This window comes from Pomacea canaliculata, linkage group LG11, assembly GCF_003073045.1.
Source record: "Pomacea canaliculata isolate SZHN2017 linkage group LG11, ASM307304v1, whole genome shotgun sequence".
In the NCBI taxonomy this organism is placed as follows: domain Eukaryota; kingdom Metazoa; phylum Mollusca; class Gastropoda; order Architaenioglossa; family Ampullariidae; genus Pomacea; species Pomacea canaliculata.
Window position 1 is genome coordinate 2,958,189 of NC_037600.1, and position 27,764 is coordinate 2,985,952.

The 27,764-nt window shown below is 43.6% G+C and overlaps 1 protein-coding gene across 1 annotated transcript; it reads left to right on the forward strand.

Annotated features, from left to right (window-relative positions):
* Positions 1–679: 679 nt before the first annotated feature.
* Positions 680–23,214, forward strand: LOC112575651 (tenascin-like). The gene is made up of 11 exons (XM_025257627.1): positions 680–835; positions 10,763–10,977; positions 11,509–11,582; positions 11,957–12,108; positions 12,421–12,573; positions 14,347–14,604; positions 15,185–15,319; positions 15,631–15,783; positions 17,552–17,809; positions 22,159–22,254; positions 23,174–23,214. The coding sequence occupies exons 3-11, from the start codon at positions 11,518–11,520 to the stop codon at positions 23,212–23,214; spliced, it is 1,311 nt and encodes a 436-aa protein (XP_025113412.1). The 5' UTR covers positions 680–835; positions 10,763–10,977; positions 11,509–11,517.
* The last annotated feature ends 4,550 nt before the right edge of the window (positions 23,215–27,764 follow it).

Genomic DNA, 27,764 nt, shown 5'->3' on the forward strand with positions numbered 1-27,764 from the left:
TGGACACCATTGTCATATCCTGACTGTACCCTGTCTTTGTGTCTTTGTGTGTTTGTGTGTGTGTGAGAGAGAGTAACTGAGGGAGGAAATGTGTTTTTATACATTTGTGAGCGTGCTTCTCTATATATGTGTGTCTGTGTGTCCGTACCTTGCGTGTTGCTGGGATGTAAGATATGTATTCAAGCTCATGTTTGTGTGTCTGTGTCAAGGCTTCATGACGTGTGTGTTTGTGTGTTTGTATGTTTGTTTGTGTGATTTAGTCGTCAGTACGTGGAGAACGGAATTCACTCCGGTATTTTCTGTTGGCAGGTTGCCCAGTCCATTGCCTTCTCCGGTGATGAGGTTCTCACTGTCGTCCACGTCTGTTGACACCTGACCCGCTGCCTGACCTCAGTGACCTGTTCACACGTGAGCTTCATGGATTGGAGCCTCCTGTACTTTAGGTATGTGTGGGGGAGGAGCTTGGATACTCATGCATCGTGAGAGCATCGCTGTCTTCATTCCTGTACTTGATGTATGTATGGAGGAGGAGCTTGCATCCTGATGTTGTGAGCATCGCTGCTGCCGTTCCTGTACTTGATGTATGTGTGAGGGAGGGGCTTGCACGCTCATGTGAGCATCGCTGCTGTCGTTCCTGTACTTCATGTATGTGTGGGGGAGGGGCTTGCACGCTCATGTGAGCATCGCTGCTGTCGTTGGTTCTTCACTCGCTCCTGGTATATCTCCCTCTCCACACGTGCAGACTACCAGCAGTTGTCAACCTCTCCTCGTCTCAGACGCTGCTTTCCTCGGGATATACTTCCACTAACAGCTTTCTCACAAAGACCATCTCTGGGTGAGTTATTTTAATCATGATGTGTTTAATCTGCGGTTAATTATTTTACTCACATTGTTTTGATGTAAATGTCAGTTATTTTAGTAACTGTCTCTCGATCTCAAGGTGAATTTACTTAGTCCGCAGGTTTTATGTGAAGAGAATTTATTTTAGAGACTATCGTCGACCTGAAGACATTTTTGTCATTAGATGTTTGACCTATGGGTGAGATATTTAACTCACTGTGTGTTTAAAGTAAAGTAAGTTATTTCTGTCATTATGCTTCTCCAATATTAAGTTCGGTTAGTACATGTACACGGCATATCCCCGTCAAAGGTCGTCTGTTACCTGAGCAAATGGAAATAGTTACAAGAGGTCGCCAGCAAGTCATCCACACCTGAAACCTTGTGTAGACTGTCAGGTGTGGAGATGGCAACTGTTACTACTGTATTGGTGCAGTGGGAGATGGTCATCCTGCTGTAAAGACAAAGGTCGCAGCCACCCGACCTTGTCAAGCACGCTGACATGGAGGTCTTTGTGCCTACTTGACTATTTATTAATTTACTGTTTCTGTCCAAACTTGCCTCTCTGTCCTCTGTGTACTTGACACGAGTGCCGTGGCCAGTTAGCACCAGTCACCAATACAGGGAGAAGCAGCTTTACTGGGTTCAGGTCTCGTCTCGGGGTCGCGGCTCTTTTTCTGCATGTGTCGTTAGTTTTGCCGCCACGTGGTCTTAGCTGCTGCCTCGGCGTAAACCGCTTTGCCCTCTCACACCTGACAACATCGATGACAGGTAGAAACTGTCGAGCGACGCTTGGTGAGATGTCAAAACATTCCAGATCATCAAGAGTCACGTGATCTACATGCTCTGAATATTTACCTCATTTTCATGCCGCAGTCAGCAGCTGTTGACAGGGGAGATAAGAGGTTGTTAGTAGGACAATCAGCGTCACGTGACAAGAATCCTTTGTCCACCATCACCACTGTGCTATATTGTTTGTTGTTATACATTGGGCGTTTACCTGATGATCTGACCCCACCTGGCTGTAGGGTCATGGTCATTGGAGATGTCAGCCACTGTGCATCAACCATTTAGTTTGTCATCGTCTATCTACACAAAGAGCTCGGGTCAGTTCCAGGATAATCTGTAATAAATATTAATAAATACACTTGATTGAAGAGCTCTCTGCTCCTTTCTTGCTCGTGTGTGACGGGCTTTGTGGACTCTACCTGTTGGACTGAGTTGCAGAAAGATAAAATGTATTTCTTTTCTGTATTTGTTTTTATTCAACATTAGTATTGTTGTTTATTATTTACTAGTTCATATGTTATTCGTTTGCTTTCTTGTCCCTCGTATGTTGTCCATGTTTACTTCTTGTTGTTAAGCACTGAGAGCATGGTCCTTAGGAGTGTTCGAACTATTCATTGACTAGTTGTGATGATAGTTTGGAGTATTTTTGTTATTTCCAAACCCACTGGAAGCTCGTCTGTGTTGAAAGAAGGAAGGCGAGAGGTCGTTAGGGCGGTTGGTGATGATGTAGGAATCCACCAGCAGCAGGAGGCAGCAGCAGTCTTCTCGTTGTTGCTGGGATACAGTGTAATCTTAGATTGCAAAGAAACAAAACCAATAGAGATGGAGAGAAAACATAAGAGAATATACAAAACCAAAGAGGCACAAGAAGGCCTCTTCCTCTCTTTATTATTCTTCACAAGATGATCTCCCCTCTAGTCGTTACAACGGTCACGAGCAGACAGTGCGTTGTCTGACGTGCACACGCACGGCATCACGGGAAGATGACAGCAGCGAGCTGACGTCTGATGAAATCATCGGTTATGCCAGACGCCATCTTAGCTCTCTCCTGACAGTTTCTAGATGAAATTAGCCTTATAACTATGTCTTGATATCTTTGTGATTTTCTTCTCAGCATCTGTAACCCACACGTCAAGTGGCTACGTACAGTGGCTGTCGTACCAGAAATAACACAGAGATTGAATTCCACACTGAAGTTTTCTTTAATTCACTATCTTTTTCTCAGCAGCTGGCCTAACTTCTCTCTCTCCAATTCACAAAGAGGTCCCACACCACGGTCAGCCCTGCTATTTATTCTCCCTACCCTCGAACATTCTAGCCTTCCTCGCACAGACATTCTATTTCGTCGCAATAAAGACATTTTGAACATCGCTACATTGTTGAACATCATTTCCTCCCTCACACAAGACATTCTACCTTTTACATTGCTGCCGTGCTGAACATTCTGGAATATAGATGCCAATCTACAACCCAAAGACATTATACTTCGTACACTACGAGTGCTACACTTACCGGGCGAAAAAAAAAATGTTTGCTTTCGATTTCCATTCGAAAGAACAGAAACATCAACCTAATACCAAATAAGATTTCCCATTGAACAAATCTGCAATATTATATACATCAAAGTTTCGTTAACATAACCAGTATTACACCTCCATGTACATCAATTCCATGCATTAAGTTCAGTCTGTCCACCGGTCGGCGGATTCTGTCCGAGCGGCGTAGAGGTTGCTGCTCTTCACTGTCGTTCTCTGTTGTCTCCTCTCTTTCGTCTTCCTGCTCTACTTCCTCCTGCCGGTTTTCTGTAGGTACTGCTGCTGGGATAAACTCTGGTGCCTCTGGCCTTAACTCAAAACCCACTTCGATGTCTGGAACTTGCACCAGTTCGTCATCTTCATCATTTCCATCATCGTGAGGTGTGACTGCTGCTTCATTTGCACGTTGCCTGGGATTGTTGTTTCTGGTGGTTCTTTTCTGACCCAAAGGTGGTGCCCAGCCTAATGCACCCACTGGGAGTAATAGATTCCGATGGAGTGTCCGTTTTGGTCCAGAGCCATCCTCTCGTTGGACCACATACACCAGTATACCGTTCAGTTTGTCCAGTACGACAAAAACTCCTTCCTCCCATCGATCATCCACTTTGGATGTAATTCGTGGTCCCATGTTTCTGACCAGGACTCTGTCTCCCACTTCTAAAGTTGCTGCCAAAGCTCCTGCATCATACCTTATCTTGTTCTTCAGTGAGGCCTTTTCCATTTGCTCTGTGGCCATTCTGTATGCACTACGGAGGCTTTCTGTCAGGTCCTGCACATCCTGCCTGCAACTCTTCCCTTGTCGCTTCCCTATGTCCAGGCCAAATGCCAAGTCGACTGGCAGTCTTGGGTGCCGTCCGTAGAAGAGGTAGGAGGGTGAGAATCCCGTGCTGCTGTGTATGCACGAGTTGTAGGCGTGCACCACAGACTTCAGGTGTTTCCTCCAGTCTTTCTTATGTTCAGTCTCTAAAGTTCGCAGCATACCGATCAGCGTTCTATTCCACCTTTCCACAGGGTTTCCGCAGGGATGATAGGGTGTGGTCCTGCATTTCTGGATTCCGGCCAGGCTACACAGTTCTTGGATGAGTTTTGGCTCAAAATCCCGACCTTGATCAGACAGAATTCTGCCGGGGAATCCATAAGTCATGAAGAAGTCGTTCCACAGAGCCCTGGCTGTCGTTCTTGCTGTTTGGTCTTTCGTCAGTATTGCTTGCACGAACATCGTAAAATGGTCCATCATGACCAGTATGTTCTGCTTTTCACCTTTGACCTCAATGGTGAGAAAATCTATGGTCAGCAGCTCCAGTGGGTGTGATGTCACGATGGTTGACATGGGTGCTTTCTGCGCATGCGTCCCACTGCGAACACACCGTTCGCAGCTCTGAATTTTCCGCTTGAGATCAGCCGCCATGAACGGCCAGAAAAAACGCATTCGTGCGTGTCGTATGGCATCGTCAAAGTGGGTGTGGTAGAGCTCGTCGTGCACACCTCTCATCGCCTCTTGTCGCATGGAGCGGGGTACCACCAGCTGCACCCGGGTTGATGTGGCGTCAGACACACGCCGGTAGAGCACACCATGTTCTAGCATCAGGCTCTTCCTCTCCCTGGCGTATATCCTGGTCTCTGGCCCCGTCACTGTCAGGTCGGTTCCTTCTGTGAGCGCTTGGCAGACAGCGGCTATGTGAGGGTCTTGCTGCTGTAACCTCCGCCAGTCGTCGACTGTCAGGGTGGTGAAGTCTGGCTCCCCGCCCTCCGGCTCTAAGATGCCGTCTGGAATGGTGTTTGGGTCCCTTACGACAGCTTCGACGGCTGGGGTGAAGTTGTCAGTGACGTCATTGTCACGTGACATGGGCGTGGTGTGCCGGGCTGTCTGCTGAATGGAATGTACTGGCCTTCCTGCACTTTTGGCTGTCAGTATGCTCACAACTGCACTTCGATTTACGACTTGTGGATTGTCGTCTTGAAATTTCCTCGCTTTCTCCAGGAGGAACCCAACTTTCTCTAAGGTGTCTCTGTATTCTTCATCTGCTTCTGGCGGGTCCTGCGGTCGCCTTGACAACCCATCCGCGTCTGTGTGTGTCGAGCCCTGTTTGTACACGAGGTCGAAGTCGTACAGTGACAGGGATGACAACCATCTGTGGCTAACTGTGTCTAACTTTGCATTCTTCAGCACATGGCAAAGCGGGTTGTTGTCGGTAACCACGGTGACGCGGGAGCCCAAGATGTAGTCGTGAAACTTCTCTGTCATGGCCCATTTCAGAGCGAGAAATTCTCGCTTGTGTGCGGGGTAGTTCACTTCTGTCTTGTTGAGCCCTCTGCTGGCGTATGCAATTATCTTGAGTTCGCCTTGTTGATGTTGGTACAGCACGGCTCCCAGGCCAGTGCCACTGGCATCACAATGCAGGATGAAGGGCTGGGAGTGGTCAGCAATGCCAAGGCCAGTGCCACTGGCATCACAATGCAGGATGAAGGGCTGGGAGTGGTCAGCAATGCCAAGGCCAGTGCCACTGGCATCACAATGCAGGATGAAGGGCTGGGAGTGGTCAGCGATGCCCAGCATCGGCTCTGCAGTCAGTGCTTTGATCAGGGACTCAAACGCACTTTGTTCTCGCTCTCCCCACAGGTGAGATATGTCTGACGACAGATTGAGTGCACCCGCCTTCTTAGCTGTTTTCTTGAGCTTGTGGGGTACATATCCAACAGTAAGGTCGTTCAGAGGCTTGGCAATTTGCGCGAACTGGGGAACCCAGCGCCTGTAAAATCCTGCAAACCCCAAGAAAGCTTTAACATCGCGAACTGTTTTGGGGACAGGCCAACTGGTCAGAGCCTCGATCTTCTCAGGGTCTGGCCTAATGCCTTCTGCGGAGATGAGGTATCCTAGGTGTCTGACCTCAGTGGTGGCAAAAATACATTTATCGGGGTCAAGTTTCAGCTTAAAACTACGCAACCTCTCCAGAGCTCTAATTGTTCTATCTTCTCACTGCTGGAGGTTAGTGCCATGTATTAAAATGTCATCGAGAAAAATTATCAACTCTGCCAAGTTCATGTCACTTAAGGAACAGTCCATCAAACGCTGAAAGGTCATGGGGGCGTTGACCAACAGGTCCGCTACCACACTTTTCCGTTTGACAGTAACGGGTGAATCAGTGGTGTTTAACAACGTCACCCTAATCCGCGGAAGAGTGTTTGTCGACACTTTGCCACTCAGCACACACACACCGTCCGGTAACGCCTCCACTGTCGGCTCCTGGATCAGCACAGCGTCCTTGTTGATGTTTACACCGTGACACACAATCCCTCGGACATCGGTCACCGAGCGGGGTGGCAGTGTTGTGTCCGGTGTCAGCAGTCGTACCGGGCACTGGCGTCCATTTGGTGCACTAGTCGCCTCCCTGTAGGCGTGAGCGATCATGCCACACAGCGGTAGTCTTGTGGTGAAGTTCCGCCCCGCCATACGTTCGCACTGCCGGGCGTAGGCTCTCAGGATGTTGGTGCCGGCTATCACTGGCACTCGTGACGAATACTCCGTGTCTGGACAGACAAGTAGTAAGGTGTCTACTTTACTGTCCACACCAACGACGTCTTTAGGCAGCCACACCGACACACGCACAACACCAATATAGGGCACAGAATGACCGCCTGCTCCTATCACTTGCAGTGTAGAATCCAGGTTTCCAGCTGTCCATGTCGCATATTTCTGCGAAAAAAAGACTCCGACACAATAGACACCTTCGAGCCGCTGTCTATCAAACAGCGTGACGTCACGCCGTCGATGCGGATGGGTGATTCGCAGCTCGGTCCTACCAACGCCTCGAGGTTTGTTTGGTCTGCGCCGGGTGAGTGTAATTCCGCGAGCACCACTCGACTGGTCAGCGTCACATGTCGTCTGGAAGAGGAGTTTCTCACTGCCACATGACCTCTCGACCCTGTGACACTGGCTGACACTACCGTGATATTTTCCGGTAACCATTCTTGTGAACGCGCGGTGATTGTAACAGGTGCGTTCAGAGTCGTTGTCAGGCTACCACACAGTTCCAGTTTGCTGCGGAGGAATATCCAGCACTGCACTGTTTAACCGAACTGGCCGTAGTTCTAAAAGGCCCTGTTCGATGGTGTTGGCGGCCGTCGAAAGGAGATGATGTTGTTTTCTCACAGTCTCGGCTGGGATCTCACGGTCGCCCTCTCGCACCAGCACTCGCCCCTCCGTGGTGTTGCCTTTCACTTCGGGGAGGCCCTGTTTTTTTCGCCACTTGCTTTCCTGTCTCCGCCGCTCTCTCTCTCTCTGCACCACCAGCGCCGCATTCATCGGATTGTTGCACTCACGATAAAAGTGCCCCTCCTCCCCGCACTTGAACAGTACTTCATTCTTCTCACCTTACGGACCGGTCTGTCCTGTTGTACGTGGGTGACACGCACCTCTATACGGGCTTTGGTGCATCTCTCGCTCCTCTCACTTGATGAATCACATTTTGAAATTAAACTCTCAACCTGCCACACATGGCAGTATAACTCAGGGAAGGTGGGTCTACCTACCCGAGGAATCCCAAACTTATTCCAAACCTCCATGGCGACCATCGGTTCGGAGATTCCCTTGGAGAAAATATAATACAGCCTGCGGTTGCATTCCTCCTCCGTCAGGCCACCTAATGTTTTTAGCTCCGACATCTTTGTGGAGAGTTGCAGAAGGAATTGTGACAGGCACTGCCCTCTGGTCGGTCTTGTCTGGCACAATTCGATGTAGATGTCGTCTGCACTTCGTAGCTCCCCGAACAGCGCCTGCAAGTCTGCAACCAGTTCGCTGACGGCGCCATACTGTTTGTCTTTGGTGTGGACATGTGCCGCCCCCTTCAGACTTCGTCTCAGGAACCCGAACTTCTCCTCCATCAGCACATCGTCTTGTACTTCGAGCGCCTGCACTCTCCACTGCTCGAAGGTGACTTCTTGGAGCGATGTAGGTGGAAGTCCTGTGAATGTTCTTAACTCCGGGAGAGGAGCGGGCGGTAGTAATTGCACTTGTATCGGTCTCGTTGCTTTGTTTCTCACAATTTCAGACCGGAGCTCTTCCAACTGGCGGAGCAGTTTTTCAACGACGCTTTCTTCTCCTGCTGCTCCGGTGCTGTTTGTGTTGCAGTCAGCCATGGTGTTCTGCTGAGTGATTACAGTTTCTCTAGTACAACTAGTCCCCCATCGGGCGCCAGAAATGTAACCAACACGTCAAGTGGCTACGTACAGTGGCTGTCGTACCAGAAATAACACAGAGATTGAATTCCACACTGAAGTTTTCTTTAATTCAGTATCTTTTTTCTCAGCAGCTGGCCTAACTTCTCTCTCTCTCCAATTCACAAAGGTCCCACACCACTGTCAGCCCTGCTATTTATTCTCCCTACCCTCGAACATTCTAGCACAGACATTCTATTTCGTCGCAATAAAGACATTTTTGAACATCGCTACATTGTTGAACATCATTTCCTCCCTCACACAAGACATTCTATCTTTTACATTGCTGCCGTGCTGAACATTCTAGAATATAGATGCCAATCTACAACCCAAAGACATTATACTTCGTACACTACTAGAGTGCTACACATCTGCTTGTCATTCAAAAAATACCTGACACCATTTTTTCCCAAGAATACTAATTATAGTTTGTCAACACCTAGTCTAATAACACATTTCACTGCACTGATTACAGGCTCCATTATTTTCTTGAATACTTTCTGTATAAGTTCATCACATACTTATCATCAATCTTACCCTTCCTTTTCTCTCTGTGGCGTGTCAGCCATGTTTGTGTTCATGGCCCCTCCCCACCCTGTCCGCAGTTTGGGCGAAAAGCCTTCACGCGCTGTAGTCACGTGGGTGTTGTTGGCGCTGGCCATTGGTTCCCGCCCCCTGGGGACAATGTAGCGAACCCCACAGCGTAGCGTCCCTTGGGGCATCTACCCGAGACGCTGAGAGGAGCGGGTGGTTGTGACAGGTGAGAGGAAGTCTGGGCAAGGAGTGACCACCAGGCTAGGGGTGGACTGTAAGGCGGGTACTGTGAGTGGACACAGCAGCCAGGAGTGACCACCAGGCTAGGGGTGGACTGTAAGGCGGGTACTGTGAGTGGACACAGCAGCCAGGAGTGACCACCAGGCTAGGGGTGGACTGTAAGGCGGGTACTGTTAGTGGACACAGCAGCCAGTAGTGACCACAGGCTAAGGGTGGACTGTAAGGCGGGTACTGTAGTGGACACAACAGCCAGGAGTGACCACGAGACTAGGGTGGACTGTAAGGCAGGTACTGTGAGTGGACACAGCAGCCAGGAGTGACCACCAGGCTAGGGTGGACTGTAAGGCGGGTACTGTTAGTGGACACAACAGCCAGGAGTGACCACCAGCAGCCAGTAGAAATCCGTGGGGCTGGTGCAGGTTCAGTAGCCAGGTGGTGACCACCAGGGTCTGTTGAGACAGGACAGGCTCCCGGGTCTGTTAGTGTGAGCGGATGACCGCCGGACACTATCACAAGCCACGTGGGTCAGTGCGTGATTCTTGGCGGCTTTACAATGTTTTCTTGTACAAAGGCCTTGATTTCTGTCTGTGACACTAGGTACATGCTTTTTATTATCCTCTATAATATACTCTGCATACGTGGTTGTGATAGCTCTGGTAGTAGTATTGCTTGTTGCACATTATTGTAGGCTTTCTGACAGTCTATCAATGCTACTTGTAGCTCCATATTCTGGGATAACTGGTTCTCTACTGCCGCATACAGTGTGAAAATAGGATAAACCGACACAAACCTGCTTGTGTTTCATTGTTCCTGTCAAGGCGTCCTTCCTCTCAGAAACAGACTTAAACTTAACAAATGCAGTTTCATGTACAAAATACTGACGGGTAAACAGTATCATACACTCTCTTTACTATTTTCCTCCAAGAACACTACAGCTTCTTCAAAACTTACTCTTTCCATTTCTAGTCTCTAGACATTTTTAAATAAAGTATGAAATACTCTGGAACAGCCTCCCTCTCCATCTTAGGCAATTGAACTTCATGAACTCCTACCTCAGCACATTCAAGAAAATTAGATGAGGCCTCTAGAGATGCCTCCTAAGTCTAGGAAATCTTGTAAATATATGTTTTTTGTAACCACCATATCCATGTACATATTCAGTTTCCACTTACCTTACCTTAATCTCATAATACTTATAATTATTTCAGTTAGTGCTTTCCCTGTAAAGGGTGGAGGCTAAATGGAAAATGCATTTTCTTACTTATTTTACCTCTCATTAATAAGGAATTACCATTGTCATTGTCATTGAATTGGCTGCTTTCTGCCCACTTGGTTAATATTTTATTTAGAGAGCATGTAAAGGCTTTCCTAAATGTATTAGTAAGAGAGATACCTTGGTAGTTACCTGACTGGTTGTTGTCACCTTTTTTTGTATAGTGGGATAGTAATAGACTGAGTTCATTCCTTGGGTCACAGCATTGAACAGTTTAGCAAGGGAGTAATAACCGGGGATGCAGCTTTTAATATATTATTGACAATACCATCTGGGCCTGCTGATTAACAGTTTTAACTAATTGCCTCTTTGACCTTTTCTGTGATCTGATTGTCCACAGGTTGGACATACAGGTGCATTGGACTACTGGTACTCTCACAAGGGTTATCTTGACCATCCACATCCATCATCCCTTTATTTAGTGTTGTTTAGAAGTGCTTTACCCACCCTCTTCACTGATTTGGTCCACTACAGGCTGTCTTCTGTATCTCCTCATCACCTCCCAGAAGGCCTTTGGTTTGTTGACTGCATTTTCTAGAGACTTGATTTTTAAAGGTTTGTAGTTTTGTTTCTTTACTGTTAGCAGATTTCTTTCAGCTTTTCTTTCTCTGCTATAAGCTGTTCTGTCTTCCTGTATTTTCTTCTTTCTACACTTTCTTAGACACTACTAGTCACTGTTTGTCTGTACACTCTTTATGAAATAATGTATCAAAGGGAGAAGCATACCTACTGTGTTGTAACAAGTTACATTACTGACCTTTTCTCTTATTTATTAGTTCATATCTCTTGAATAGGCTGTCTTTCCTATAAACCTTTGTTGATTGCTATTTGTTGTCACCTTTGACACTTTGTCTTTTGTACTTTCTGTCTTCATGCATGCCAGACACACTAACCTAGTTTTAGTCTTAAGCTTTGAGGGATCGCTTTCATGTGTGGATGTTTGTACGACTGATACTTGAAAATTATTTTATTATGAATTTTGTATATTCTAAGTCGTAAATATTTTTCTGATTTAAATTAATATAATAAAGAAATATTACACGAGAAAGACTCACGAAACTTCTCGTTGTTGCATGTGCTTAACAGGTGGATACAATGCTGCGATTATTTATATTTCTACTCTCACTCGCTCCTTTCGTGTCGACGAAGGCGACAGGAAGGTAAACCGTGTTGACTCTTCTTGACTTTTGCCTTACAATACATGACAAAGGTTTAACAATCAGCTTTTTATGTAGTCAGTAACAAACCGAAACACTGATCGTTTGTTAGTCGTCTACATAATATGTAAATAATGACAAACATTTAAATAAGAATTGTTGTTTTAGTGACATGTTTCACAATAGTCTATTGTCTCACACTGAGGGCTTCACTTCCAGGAGCGCCCTGTCTTTCTGTTTGTTTATTTTTATGTATTTAACATTTAATGTCTTACTTGAGGTATCATGTGATGTCTGATGTGCTATAAATATATATATATATAATAAATAATTAATAACATTGATTTATTAAGAATTATCAAAAGTACAAATTCTAGTTGCCAAGACGCAGACTGTCCGCCAAAGACTTGGCACAATGTAGGATGCACGACAGACGACGACTGCGATGCGCCCAACGTCAAGTGCTACAAACATGTCTGTAGGTGTGAACCCGGGTATTTCTATACCACACACGACACGTGTACTAACAGTGAGTAGACAATGGTTCTGTGGTGTGATTGACAGCAACAAACTCCACTTTGTTGTCGGCTTGTTACAGTCAGGGACGGAAGAGCTTTTCTATGATTTTCGCATTCTTAAAGCAATAAATTGTAAAACAACATAGCCGCATTTAGATAGACTGAATAAAAGGAATAAAGAATGAAAGAAAACACGTGGGCCGAAAACAAATTAGAAATGTATTCACTTGATTATGGATGTTGTTGGAAATGCGTGTAAATGTAGAATTAACTTCAACTTAATCAGTCTGTAAATAGTTGCTTACCACAGTTGTTTACATTAGCTTGTAACCCAGACGACATGCAGGACAGCTTCACGGACTATCCTGACAGCGCTCTACGTGAAAACCTCATTGGTAGCCAGGATGGACTCACTGTGGAAGACTGCAAGGGCAGGTGTCAGACTAACAAGACTTGCCTCACCTTTGATTTCAAAGGTCTGTATGGGAAAAAGCTTGAAACATTGGTATACTAACATGATGTTAGAGATGGCAGGTGACTGTGCACTCTACAACTGCTAAAGTCTGCGTCACGTGTCCTGCGCTGTTCTATTAATAGCACGCTTTGTCAACAAAATCAACGAAACCAGTAAACAATGGCAACACTGTTGAAATATGTTGTCTGTGTATATTTCTACCATCTGTAGTCGCCTACATAAAGACTACAAACACATTTCACAGCAAACTTCACGCGCCATAATCTACAAACATTTTGAATACAAAAGGTGATTAATACATTTAGTGAGGATACAACAAAGTGAGTGAAATTACATGATTATAACATTGCTAATGTGCTAATTAACTTTTGATAGTTGTTTGTTTCTGTAGGAAGAAAGTGTAAAGGTAGAATCACACTGAACCCACGACTATCTAGTTACTACTGCAGTGAGTGTCAATGTACTACACCACATATACACAGATAAACTCCTGTGTTTACTACACACTTCCACTTTCATTACGACTGAATACAAGTCACAAATGGAAGAATAGCTCAGTCGTCCACCAATGAACTTGTTTTCTTTGGTGTACTGGTCTGAAATGATGCTCAAACAGTTGCAGGTGAACTGGCATAAAGACATAAATAACAAAAGTGTGAACCGATGCTAATATCAATTGCTAGCTGCACAGTCTGTGGTACTCAGCCCTCCACACAATGACTTACTTTGACTTCTTCAGGTCCCGGAATGTTTACTTGTGTGCAGCTAAACACAACTCTTCTATTCTACCTCCGCACCTGTCCATCATGGAATCTGTTCACTTTGCACTGAAGCCACACCTCACCTTGAGCAATACTGACACAGTCCACATCATGCTTGTCCTTTGTCAACCACTCCTTTCTCCACTTTTCCCGTTTATTGCTCCTTCCCTCCTCGTCCTCCTCTGCTGAATACCGACACTCTTAGTTCTTGTTCTCTGATTTCTCCTTGCCTTTCCTTCATTTGTTTTTATAAGTCATCAGTCGTGTTCATCCTTCCGTGTGTATCTTTGCTGTCCTTGTCTCCTTCTTCTGTCAATCGCTAAGACCACGCTACTTAGGAGCAGGAGTGTGAACTATGCACATCACACATTTATTATTATTATTTATTGTTACTTAATCCACCTTGCAGATAACCTTTATCTATCTGGCACTCCTTGCATACAGTTGTTGTTGCATGAACATTGAATGACAAGTGGTTTAGGTAAACAACAAACAAGTATCGTGACTATTTTAAAGTCTTTAACTCAAATACAACGATCTAGAATCATATAGAACTTGGATAGTGATTATCTTGTCACACTTATCTCACATTTATCAAGAGAATGCTATCTAGCAAACTACACTGTCATCTGTGGGAAGATGTCTTGTTATCGCTAATGATAGATAAGTGCCAGACCTCCTCAGCTCGCCCTCAGCTCTGACACTGACAACAAGACATCCAGGACTCTAGCATCAGGACCATGGACTGACAACACTGGGGGAGCACAGCAGGAATGGAGAAAACATTCCACTTTATAATTATTGTCAAACTAGTGTGTGACAGGCATGCTGCTAGCAAGACAACAGTCAACAATCACAAATAAACAACTACGTACCGCGCCTTTTGCTGAAAACCTTTCAGTAACACAATAACCTTTAGTGAAATGTTCACATAACTTGCTTTCACTCTTCTTTGTTCAAAATGTTTTGCATCATGTTCACTTATGTCTCTGTCTCTCTACCTTCTGTACCAGCCAGTGGAGGTCAGTGTCGTCTTCATAATGTCACCGCTCATGAGTCTCCCTCCAACTGGTCTCCTAAGCGGAGCAAAGGCTGGACCCACTACCAGAAATCCTGCAAGTCCACTTTTGCCTCACACGATAACTGGTACAACTTACTGTGTGACAGCAAGATTGATTGTACTGACATAAACAGCGACTGTTTGTCAGGACGATGTCTATGTCGTCCAGGCTTCATGTTCAATCAAGCAAAGAAGGAGTGTGTTGTTACAGGTAAGTGAGAAGCAGTAGAAGGATGAGTAGTACTCAGCTTGTCCCCACACGTTGTCTACCGTCAGTTTGTGTGTTTCTTACAGTAAAGATACTCTAGTTAGTTGTTTACAGTATTTATTTTCATCAAACAACTGTCATCAATGTTTACATAATATTTCTGATTTACAGAATTTAGCATTCAGTGTTTATTCATGTCCACGAGCTAACGGTTTTATTCCTTTCTAATCATTGTAAGATGACAGTTAACCTCAGATACATTGGGTTAATCACTTCAAGGGTTAAAGCACTAGAGCACCACAGAGGGGAATGTGTCGATGAAGAACATCACAGCTGCCACTACCACATATCTTTGTTGTCTACTCTACGTGCAAGTCGTTACTAACTGTCACTTTATTACTTTATAACAAAACTGATTGTAAAGGTTAGAGGAGGAAGTGGCTATGAAGATGAGGAGAGAGAAATGACATTAAGGAGGAGGAATAAAATATGTACACATGACAGTCAGATACTCGTAGACACAGAGCTAGAATTATGGGATGGCTAGTGTTACCGGCGGTCAGCAAGTGTGACTGTCTTGTAGGCGAGCTGAAGAAGTGGCACAACACAAGCTGCTCGACAGACGACGACTGCGATGCGCCCCACGCCGAGTGCTACAAACGTGTCTGTCGGTGTGAACCCGGGTATTTCTACACCACACAGGACACGTGTACTAGCAGTGAGTAGACAATGGTTCTGTGGTGTGTTGACAGCAACAAACTCCACTTTGTTGTCGGCTTGTTACAGTCAGGGACGGAAGAGCTTTTCTATGATTTTCGCATTCTTAAAGCAATAAATTGTAAAACAACATAGCCGCATTTAGATAGACTGAATAAAAGGAATAAAGAATGAAAGAAAACACGTGGGCCGAAAACAAATTAGAAATGTATTCACTTGATTATGGATGTTGTTGGAAATGCGTGTAAATGTAGAATTAACTTCAACTTAATCAGTCTGTAAATAGTTGCTTACCACAGTTGTTTACATTAGCTTGTAACCCAGACGACATGCAGGACAGCTTCACAGACTATCCTGACAGCGCTCTACGTGAAAACCTCATTGGTAGCCAGGATGGACTCACTGTGGAAGACTGCAAGGGCAGGTGCCAGACTAACAAGACTTGCCTCACCTTTGATTTCAAAGGTCTGTATGGGAAAAAGCTTGAAACATTGGTATACTAACATGATGTTAGAGATGGCAGGTGACTGTGCACTCTACAACTGCTAAAGTCTGCTTCACGTGTCCTGCGCTGTGTTCTATTAATAGCACGCTTTGTCAACAAAATCAACGGAAACCCGTAAACAATGGCAACACTGTTGAAATATGTTGTCTGTGTATATTTCTACCATCTGTAGTCGCCTACATAAAGACTACAAACACATTTTCACAGCAAACTTCACGCGCCATAATCTACAAACATTTTGAATACAAAAGGTGATTAATACATTTAGTTAGGATACAACAAAGTGAGTGAAATTACATGATTATAACATTGCTAATGTGCTAATTAACTTTTGATAGTTGTTTGTTTCTGTAGGAAGAAAGTGTAAAGGTACGATCACACTGAACCCACGACTATCTAGTTACTACTGCAGTGAGTGTCAATGTACTACACCACATATACAGAGATAAACTCCTGTGTTTACTACACACTTCCACTTTCATTACGACTGAATACAAGTCACAAAATGGAAGAATAGCTCAGTCGTCCACCAATGAACTTGTTTTCTTTGGTGTTACTTTTTTAAAATGAAACAGTTGCAGGTGAAACTGCATAAAACATAAATAACAAAGGTATAAACCGATGCTAATATCAATTGCTACCTGCACAGTCTGTGGTACTCAGCCCTCCACACAATGGCTTACTTTGACTTTCTTCATGTCCCGGAATGTTTACTTGTGTGCAGCTAAACAATACAACTCTTCTATTCTACCTCCGCACCTGTCCATCATGGAATCTGTTCACTTTGCACTGAAGCCACACCTCACCTTGAGCAATACTCACACAGTCCACATCATGCTTGTCCTTTGTCAACCACTCCTTTCTCCACTTTTCCCGTTTATTGCTCCTTCCCTCCTCGTCCTCCTCTACAGTATACCGACACTCTCAGTTCTTGTTCTCTCTTTTCACCTTGCCTTTCCTTCATTTGTTTTATGAGTCATCAGTCATGTTCATCCTTCTCTTCCTTTGCTGTCCGTGTCTCCTTCTTCTGTCAATCGCTAAGACCACGCTACTTAGGAGCAGGAGTGTGAGCTATGCACAACACCCATTTATTATTATATTATTTATTATTACTTAAGCTACCTTGCAGCTAACCTTTATCTATCTGGCACTCCTTGCATACAGTTATTGCATGAACACTTGAATGACAAGTGGTTTAGGTAAACAACAAACAAGTATCGTGACTATTTTAAAGTCTTTAACTCAAATCCAACGATCTATAAATATATAGAACTTGGATATGTGATTATCTTGTCACACTTATCTCACATTTATCAAGAGAATGCTATCTAGGAAACTACACTGTCATCTGTGGAAGATGTCTTGTCATCGCTAATGATAGATAAGTGCCAGACCTCCTCAGCTCGCCTGCAGCTCTGACACTGACAGCAAGACATCCAGGACTCTAGCATCAGGACCATGGACTGACAACACTGGGGAGCACAGCAGGAATGAGAAAACATTCCACTTATAATTATTGTCAAACTAGTGTGTGACAGGCATGCTGCTAGCAAGACAACAGTCAACAATCACAAATAAACAACTACGTACCGCGCCTTTTGCTGAAAACCTTTCAGTAACACAATAACCTTTAGTGAAATGTTCACATAACTTGCTTTCACTCTTCTTTGTTCAAAATGTTTTGCATCATGTTCACTTATGTCTCTGTCTCTCTACCTTCTGTACCAGCCAGTGGAGGTCAGTGTCGTCTTCATAATGTCACCGCTCATGAGTCTCCCTCCAACTGGTCTCCTAAGCGGAGCAAAGGCTGGACCCACTACCAGAAATCCTGCAAGTCCACTTTTGCCTCACACGATAACTGGTACAACTTACTGTGTGACAGCAAGATTGATTGTACTGACATAAACAGCGACTGTTTGTCAGGACGATGTCTATGTCGTCCAGGCTTCATGTTCAATCAAGCAAAGAAGGAGTGTGTTGTTACAGGTAAGTGAGAAGCAGTAGAAGATGATAGTACTCAGCTTGTCCACACGTTGTCTACCGTCAGTTTGTGTGTTCTTACAGTAAAGATACTCTAGTTAGTTGTTTACAGTATTATTTTCATCAAACAACTGTCATCAATGTTTACATAATATTTGATTTACAGAATTTAGCATTCAGTGTTTATTCATGTCCACGAGCTAACGGTTTTATTCCTTCTAATCATTGTAACGATGACAGTTAACCTCAGGATACATTGGGTTAATCACTTCAAGGGTTAAAGCACTAGAGCACCACAGAGGAATTTGGTGTCGTATGAAGAACATCACAGCTGCCACTACCACATATCTTTGTTGTCTACTCTACGTGCAAGTCGTTACTCTAACTGTCACTTTATTACTTTATAACAAAACTGATCGTAAAGTTAGAGGAGAAGTGGCTATGAAGATGAGGAGAGAGAAAATGACATTAAGTGAGGAGAATAAACATAGTAACATGACAGTCAAGATACTCGTAGACACAGAGCTAGAATTATGGGATGGCTAGTGTTACCGGCGCAGCAAGTGTGACTGTCTTGAGCGAGCTGAAGAAGTGCACAACACAAGCTGCTCGACAGACGACGACTGCGATGCGCCCACGCCGAGTGCTACAAACGTTGCTTCTGTATTCGGTGTGAACCCGGGTATGATTTCACACCACACAGAGACACGTGTACTATGCAGTGAGTAGACAATGGTTCTGTGGTGTTGTTGACAAGCAACAAAACTCCACTTTGTTGTCGGCTTGTTACAGTTCAGGACGGAAGAGCTTTTCTATGATTTCGCAATTCTTAAAGCAATAAATTGTAAAACAACATAGCCGCATTTAGAGACTAGACTGAATAAAAGGAATAAAGAATGAAAGAAAACACGTGGGCCGAAAACAAAATTAGAAATGTATTCACTTGATTATGGATGTTGTTGGAAAATGCGTGTAAATGTAGAATTAACTTCAACTTAATCAGTCTGTAATAGTTGCTTAGCCACAGTTGTTACATTAGCTTGTAACCCAGACGACATGCAGGACAGCTTCACAGACTATCCTGACAGCGCTCTACGTGAAAACCTCATTGGTAGCCAGGATGACTCACTGTGGAAGCCTGCAAGGAACAGGTGCCAGACTAACAAGACTTGCCTCACCTTTGATTTCAAAGGTCGTATGGGAAAAAGCTTGAAACATTGGTATACTAACATGATGTTAGAGATGGCAGGTGACTGTGCACTCTACAACTGCTAAAGTCTGCTTCACGTGTCCTGCGCTGTGTTCTATTAATAGCACGCTTTGTCAACAAAAATAACGGAAACCCAGTAAACCAATGGCAACACTGTTGAAATATGTTGTCTGTGTATATTTCTTACCATCTGTAGTCGCCTACATAAAGACTACAAAACATTTTCACAGCAAACTTCACGCGCCATAATCTACAAACATTTTGAATACAAAAAGGTGATTAATACAATTAGTTGGATACAACAAAGTGAGTGAAATTACATGATTATAACATTTGCTAATGTGCTAATTAACTTTTGATAGTTGTTCTGTTTCTGTAGGAAGAAAGTGTAAAGGTAGGATCACACTGAACCCACGACTGTCTAGTTACTACTGCAGTGAGTGTCAATGTACTACACCACATAGACAGAGATAAACTCCTGTGTTTACTACACACTTCCACTTTCATTACGACTGAATACAAGTCACAAATGGAAGAAAGCTCAGTCGTCCACCAATGAACTTGTTTTCTTTGGTGTAACTTTTTAAAATGAAACAGTTGCAGGTGAACTGGCATAAAGACATAAATAACAAAGGTATAAACCGATGCTAATATCAATTGCTACCTGCACAGTCTGTGGTACTCAGCCCTCCACACAATGGCTTACTTTGACTTCTTCATGTCCCGGAATGTTTACTTGTGTGCAGCTAAACAATACAACTCTTCTATTCTACCTCCGCACCTGTCCATCATGGAATCTGTTCACTTTGCACTGAAGCACACCTCACCTGAGCAATACTCACACAGTCCACATCGTGCTGTCCTTTGTCAACCACTTCCTTTCTCCACTTTTCCCGTTTATTGCTCCTTCCCTCCTCGTCCTCCTCTACAGTAACCGACACTCTCAGTTCTTGTTCTCTCTTTTCACCTTGCCTTTCCTTCATTTGTTTTATGAGTCATGCAGTCATGTTTCATCCTTCGTCTCCTTTGCTGTCCGTGTCTCCTTCTTCTGTCAATCGCTAAGACCACGCCTTAGGAGCAGGAGTGTGAGCTATGCACAACACCCATTTATTATTATTATTTATTACTTAAGCTACCTTGCAGCTAACCTTTATCTATCTGGCACTCCTTGCATACAGTTGTTATTGCATGAACATTGAATCGACAAGTGGTTTAGTAAACAACAAACAAGTATCGTGACTATTTAAAGTCTTTAACTCAAATCCAACCGATCTATAAATATACTTAGAACTTGGATAGTGATTATCTTGTCACACTTATCTCACATTTATCAAGAGAATGCTATCTAGGAAACTTACACTGTCATCTGTGGAAGGATGTCTTGTCATCGCTAAATGATAATAAGTGCCAGACCTCCTCAGCTCGCCCTGCAGTCTGACACTACAGCACAACCGACATCCAGGACTCTAGCATCAGGACCATGGACTGACAACACTGGGGGAGCACAGCAGGAATGGAGGAAACAATTCCACTTTATAATTATTGTCAAACTAGTGTGTGACAGCATGCTGCTAGCAAGACAACAGTAAACAATCAAAAATAAACAACTACGTACAGCGCCTTTGCTGAAACCTTTAAGTAACACAATAACCTTTAGTGAAATGTTAACATAAACTTGCTTTCACCTCTTCTTGTCGTAAAATGTTTTGCATCATGTTCATTATGTCTCTGTCTCTCTACCTCCTGCAGCCAGTGGAGGTCTGTGTCGGGCTTCATGGTGTTCACCGTCATGAGTCTCCCCTCATACTGGGTCTCCTAAGCGAGTAAAGCTGACCCACTACCAGAAATCCTGCAAGTCACTTATGCTCAAACGATAACTGGTACAACTTATGTGTATCAGCAAAATTGATTGTCATCACCACACAGGATTGTTTGTCAGGACGATGGTCCATATGCATCTCAGGATTCCACTCAATCAAGACGAGAAGGGAGTGTGTGTTACAAGTAAGTGAGAAGCAGTAGAAGGCATGAGTAGTACTCAGCTTGTCCCCACACGTTGAATCTACCGTCAGTTTGTGTGTTATCTTACAGTAAAGATACTTCTAGTAAGTATTTACAGTAATTATTTTATCATCTAAACAACTTCATCTCAATGTTTACATAATATTTGGGATTACAAAGTTTAGCATTCACTGTTTATGCATGTCCACGAGCTAACGTTTTCTTCCTTTCTAATAATTGTAAGATGGCAGGTTAAACCTCAATACATTGTTAATCACTTTAAGGTTAAGCACTGAGACAGCACCACAGAGGGAAGTGCAGATTGTGTCCATAGGAATGGGAATCCCCATGGAAACGTCCCATGGGATGGATGGGAGGGACAGCACACATTGTATTTCCCATGGTAGGTTCGAACTGATATTGCAAAATAATTACTTGTTATTTACATTCAAGGATTTAATCTTCCTCTGATCATCTATTGTATGTGAGTAGCAGAATTATAGAATAAAGCCGAAAGTGGTTCATTTGTCCATAGGATTCTTATGTACCATGGAATCCCATGGAAAACGTCCCGTGGGCATGGGAGGACGGGACAGGCATAAACCATGGGACGGGGGATGACTGATAGAAAAATATTGTCCCAAGTACAACCACTGGAAGTGGATGAGAACAATTCCAGCTGCCATACCCAATCTTGTTGTCACTCTACGTGAAAGTCGTACTAACTGGTCACTTTATACTTATAGAACAAAAACTGTTTAAAGGTTAGAGGAGAATTAAATGTATGAAGATGCGGAGGCAGAAGTGACATTAAGGAGAGAACAAGAATATGACACGTGGCAGTCATATACTGGTAGACACAGAGCTAGAATTATGGGATGCTGGTGTTACGGCGGTCAGCAAGTGTGACTGTCTTGTATCAGAGCAGTGTGAACTGTGTGCTGTATGCAATATAAACTTTTGCCCAGGACGTCTTTACCTTGACTGTTGTGTGATTAGTATTGAAGTTGTCATGATATTTATTTACAGTACTTATCTTATAATTTTCGTCACTGTAGGAATCTATTGCATCCCTTTATAACAATTCCTTCGAGCGGAATGATTTGTTGTGTACAAATAGGGTATTGTGCAGACTTCTGAACAGGCGCCAAGAGTGGTGTGTACACCGTTCAGCTATATGATTTGACAACGGACCTTGTCAGAGTTGGTGTGATATGGACACTGCGGGCGGCGCTGGACGGTACGTTGGTCGTGTTTGTCAGTGTGTACGACTCAGGTAGCATCTCTCCTGCACACTGTATCCTGCTCGCAACAGTGCGACACCACTTATACCCAGGTCACATCCTTACAGCTCATAGTATCACGAATAATTTGTCTTTGATATCTTTGGACATTTCAAACATGAAGCAGGAGAGTTGCTAGTCCACCTTCTGTTTCCACAGTTTGTCTATGTCGCTGGTAGACTCCGTGGTGTTGAGGATGTTCTAGAATGACATCTAGTGTGTTGGTGTGCGTGTGTCCAGTTGTTTGTAGTCGATTGCTTTAAACCCCTGCATCACATTCCTGCTTCAGTGATCAGCGACTGTAGGTTTGATAAGGAGTTAAAGAAAAAATGCTATTTGTAAGCTTTATTATGTTTGCCATATAATTGATCACAGCCACTGATGTCACACATTACAGCCAGTAAGTGTGCATTGTGGTCACATGACTGTCACTATATTACTACACTGTATACCACAACTGAATATACACACTATATATACTATATACACACTTTATACACATCCTATACTACACTATTATACTACACTATTATACACGTACACGATGCTATACTATGTAACTACACTATATATGACACTGATATACTACACTTATACACATACACTACACTATGTACGTACACTGATACTACATATATACTACACTGTTATACTATATACTAACTATATTTATTACACCCACGTTCACATAGTGATCGTAACCGTGAAGTGTTGACATTATAATCATGATCACAGCTAAAAAGTTATAAGCTGTTATATTTTGTCAGTTATGACTCATCCTTTGTTAACTCATTAAACTGTGATTAGTCGCTGAATCCTGTCGACATGCTGCGCTTTGTTACCATAGTACGACCTGTGAACTTGTGTCATGTGCAGGTCATCCAGAGACGTCGCAAGTTAGTATTGAAGCCAGATGAGTATGTTGACTCAAACCGGAAAACTGGCAGAATAGTTTTAAACGGTTGGTAACCTCTCTGGAGATTCTGGCTGCAGGTAAGATGTTGACATATCTCTTGCATTTCTGGATTATCCCTCCTCCTGCATCATGTAACCTCGACATTTGTTTTTACATTCAAAGTCAGGCTGTAGTCAGTATGTTTTTATTGTGTTGTTGTGTTGATGTTTACTGGTCAATACACAGGTTGCTGTTCTGTTGTTCTATTATATTTTTTGTCACAATACTTATTGCTCACTATTTTGTGTACTGTTTCCTTAGCATGCTCTGTTTGCTGTATAATGATGATGCTAGTCATGGAATGAATGGATGCTGATGATCCTGTAATGTCTCAGTTGCCAAAGTCTCAAATAGAAAGAAACACGGTAAAGGTTGCGAGAAATACATCCTTGCATATCATGTGATTTTTTTTTTTTTGTTTTGTATTATTTTGTTTGTTTTATATTTTTTTTTTATGTCTCTGTAGATATCTGATTGCATGGTGTGAGAAGGTTCAGAACTATGGTATCGGAGTTTACACGTCTGTGTGTGTGTGTGTGATTGACACCTACCACCCTAGTCTGTGTGTGTGTGTATTGACACCTTACTACCTTACTTAATTCTCCTCCAGTGCTGGTGTTATCTTTTATCTGTGTACAGTTCATGTTCATGTATGCTTTCTAATGCTATATCCTAATGTTTCTGTAGGTTGACTCGTCCATTTGTTATTGTTTGTATACAGCGCATTGACCTCATACTTACATGAGAATACACTTATATATTGTAGTAATAACAACAGCGCTAAAAGCTCAGTTTGTGATTTACCTTTTTGTCATCTGGAAGTCTAGCACATAATGTCAACATGTTTGATGACATCATAGGACAAGGCTAATGACCAGCGACATGTCTGTGGTCATGAGAACTCTTGGGGAAAAGCAAGATCAACACAAATATTTCACCTGCTGACTTGTCTGTGACATGAGGTCAATTCACGCCTTGTCTTGTCTCAGGCCTAGGCGCGACACGAACTGTCATGATCCCTACGGGTGGGTGTGCGCTTGGAGTGACGCTGGCAGCCGACATGGCACCACCGACAACCTGGGCGCAATTTTACGACTCTTTCACTTTGTACGGATCCTGGCCTAACTCTCACTTACGCGCGGGCTACTCGGGTACCGCAGGTACGTACGTCACCACTCAAATAAGAAAGAGTGAGACGCCCACTTAGATGGCAGGTGCCGTCTGGCTGGTTAGGAATAAGTGGATGACTAGGTTGTGAGTGTGGCTTTGCTAGCATGTGTGCGAGGCTGACAGCGCCTCGCTACTCGCGTGCGTTTCCTTTGATGCTAACTTGAAACAACAGTGTGATAAGATCAGGAGAAAGAGATTTCTGTGGGTTTGTCTCTTGTCTGGATTTGTTTGTGTGTGTGTGTTTGTGTGTTTTGTGTGTGTGTGTGTGTTGGTGTTTGTGTGTGTGTGTTGTGTGTGTGTGATTTTAGAGCTTCTGACCGTATTTACTTCAGGGCTTAGTGTGAAGTCGTACCAGACCTGTTAAAGAGTAATTGCATTAATGTACAATCGTGTTTATGAGCTTAGTATTCATTGTGTGTTTTTAATCTGTTTTGAGTCTGTCAGCTGACGCGTGGCAAATATTAATATATTATATGTTGAATGTGATCCGCACGACGAAATGAGTCAAGTCGGAAATCTTAGATTTCACAAATTTTTTTAGTTACGATACTTCTTTTTAAATGTACAGGGTTTAGCCTGTTTATTTTGATACAAAGTTATTCTTCTCGTCTAAAGTTGAGAATTATGTATTACAAATGTGGAAGTACGCTGTCGCCTTATAGAGGAAAGCGGGTATCAAAGATTTTCAGCAACCCATGTGTCTCCTAGCATCGGATACTTAATTTTGACACTGCTGCTCAAGTTTGCATGATGAATAAATTCGGAGCATACATCATTTCAGTAATAAAATACATAGACATGAATATTCGTGGCTATAGAAAATTCCTTTAGCAAATATAGACAAATTTTCACAACTGTTTCTGCAAGTCTACTCAGCATGCAACACTCCCCGACAAGCACAATACTCAAACATTACTTACTACGTTTGCTAAAATGAGTATTGAAAATTAGAACAACAATGAAGTAAAACTGCATGGTTACATAAGCGCAATACTAGGACAAGTGCGCGCCAAACTTTCACGTAAGATCAGGCTGACTCAGTTGACCGAACACCGTCCGGCGCCTGGAGGTACCGACCTGCTCTGATGCGATTGAGACTATCCTCATGCAGTGGAATGTTTTCACTTACGGTCAACTATCATTTGTGTAAGCTATACATTTAGAAAACTTATTTTGTGTCCTGAAATTGTCTTGAGCGACATACAGGGACTGAAATGCGAGACATAGAATAGTTGGCTAACGCACAGCTAAACAATATCTTTATCAACGAGAGGACACATGGATTCTGTCTCTGGCATCCTCCACTGTAGACAGAATGATGTCCCTCGTCCGTATTGTCTGTCTCCTGTCATGACCGATTGACCCTGTGCCAGTCCCACAATCTGCCACACCATCCCGTTCAAATGGATGAATTTTCACGACACTATTACCTACAGGCAAGTTGACCTTCACTATTGACATGATTGGTGTGGAATTAGAGTCTGATAATCTGTCGCTGCATTATTCACATTACGCCGAGGCTCTGTTGTCGTCGATGCACACGTACGCGTGTGGAGCACAACCAAGACCCCCATGCTTAATCATCGCTACTCATGCTATCAGGCTTTAGGTGATTTAGAAATCTCAGCATCTAAGATAACACACAAACACATACAAGCACATCAAGAAATGTTGCATGTTGCTTACAAGTTGGATATTACGCATCTAGCAACAAACAATAAACACATTATTGTCTTAGTTCCACCCTCATTCAGCCAAAGTCATGCAGCAGACGCCACACGAATTCCTTAACTATCGTTCTGCTGACTGTTTCTTTCTGTGGCTTCAAGCACACAACACAGCGGTATCAAACAACACACCGTATTAAAAGCTGTGTATGTCTCTCTCTTTACTGTAATACTAAGTAAGAGAATTAGTGTGTGCACACTCTGATAGCTTACACTAATAAGAGAGTAGTTGCTAGACTCTCTGTTAGTAAATCACATTTATATATTCGTTGAAATTGTCTATTTACATTTTCACAGTCGCGCAATAAACTATATCAGGATTCACGAAATATATTGAGAATCTAAAAGGAAAATGAAGAGAAAAGTAATGCTACCAATCTGAAACAATCGTCAGGCGATGCCGAGCCTCACTCTAGCATCTAGTTGTAGTCGGTAACACAGAACACACACCCAGACTTTGTGCTTTCTCTCTCCCTGATTCCTACAGACAGCTCGTTCACACTAAGACAAAGCATAGTGAACCTAGGAACCAGGAAGACGACCCCCGGACGCCCAATGCTCACCAGTAGCTCATCGAGGAATGCTGGGAAGAACTGACCTTAAATACACTTCTCTTTGACCTTGAAGATCAACATGTTCTACTTCTAACTTTCGTCTCTATACTTCGTTCTCTTGTTTACTCATTCTAAAGGCTTACAGCATGAACTTTATTATTCAGCTAGTGTAAATTTCCAGCATTTTAGTCAATTATTATTATCTCTCTATCCTCTTCGAGCATCAGTTGCAACCCAAGTCCTCAACTAGAGTCGCCACCAGATTTCGATCGGCTGAAACCCGCTTTAGGTACACCCAGTGCCAAGCCTTTCCTAATCTCCTTTCCACGTCTTCAATTTCCTTATGGGCGCCCGTTTTCTTCGGCCCGTCTGGAGTCCAATCGTAGGGGCAGACTTGGTGAGTCTGCTGTCTGCTGGGGAGCAGCAGTCCAGCCATCCCAACGCCTTCTTGAACCTGCGTTGGTGATGGACTCCTGGTTTCAGTTCTTGGTGGAGTTCTCTTCGTTTTCTATGAGTTGGCCAAAAGATGTTAAGTATGCGACCTGAGGCATTTTTTTGGATGACATCAAGTCTGTTACTGAATGGTTTGGTCATCTTCCCAATTGTGATCCGTAAAGGAGGTGTTGCACTCACCATTTCACTGGAGATTTTCACTATTCTTCTGCTGATGGTTTTGACTCCATGTAGCTCTGAGTGAGGCAAAGCTGCTGGTTTTTGCAGTCGCGGCTCAATCTCACTCCGCATCCCCGGTGTTGACATTTTGGAACCCCAGATGAATTCAACCCTCACATTTCTCTCCATTTAGATTGATCTGTCTCTGGACTTAGCGTCAGCCTCATACTTTCGTTATTCTTATTGCGTTTGACCTTCAAAGCCAAGGTTGATTCCAACTGTTTTGAGAAGCCTTGGTTTTTCTGCATCTCTTGATTGGCGGTTGCACGCAGGGCAATATCATCGGCAATCAAGTTCTTCCCAGCGCTGTTGTATGCTGTCATATCATGCTCCATCTGATCACTCCTCTCACTGTTTGGGAAGTCTTCATGATCCACTCATGGCCCATA

What these genes read in the sequence shown, in the direction of transcription:
- LOC112575651 (XM_025257627.1), top strand. Translation starts at nt 11,518, where the DNA reads ATGCTGCGATTATTTATATTTCTACTCTCACTCGCTCCTTTCGTGTCG. An exon ending in TCGACGAAGGCGACAGGAAG is followed by an intron (nt 11,583 to 11,956) that starts GTAAACCGTGTT and finishes TACAAATTCTAG; the next exon opens with TTGCCAAGACGCAGACTGTC. An exon ending in ACTGCGGGCGGCGCTGGACG is followed by an intron (nt 22,255 to 23,173) that starts GTACGTTGGTCG and finishes TGTCATGTGCAG; the next exon opens with GTCATCCAGAGACGTCGCAA.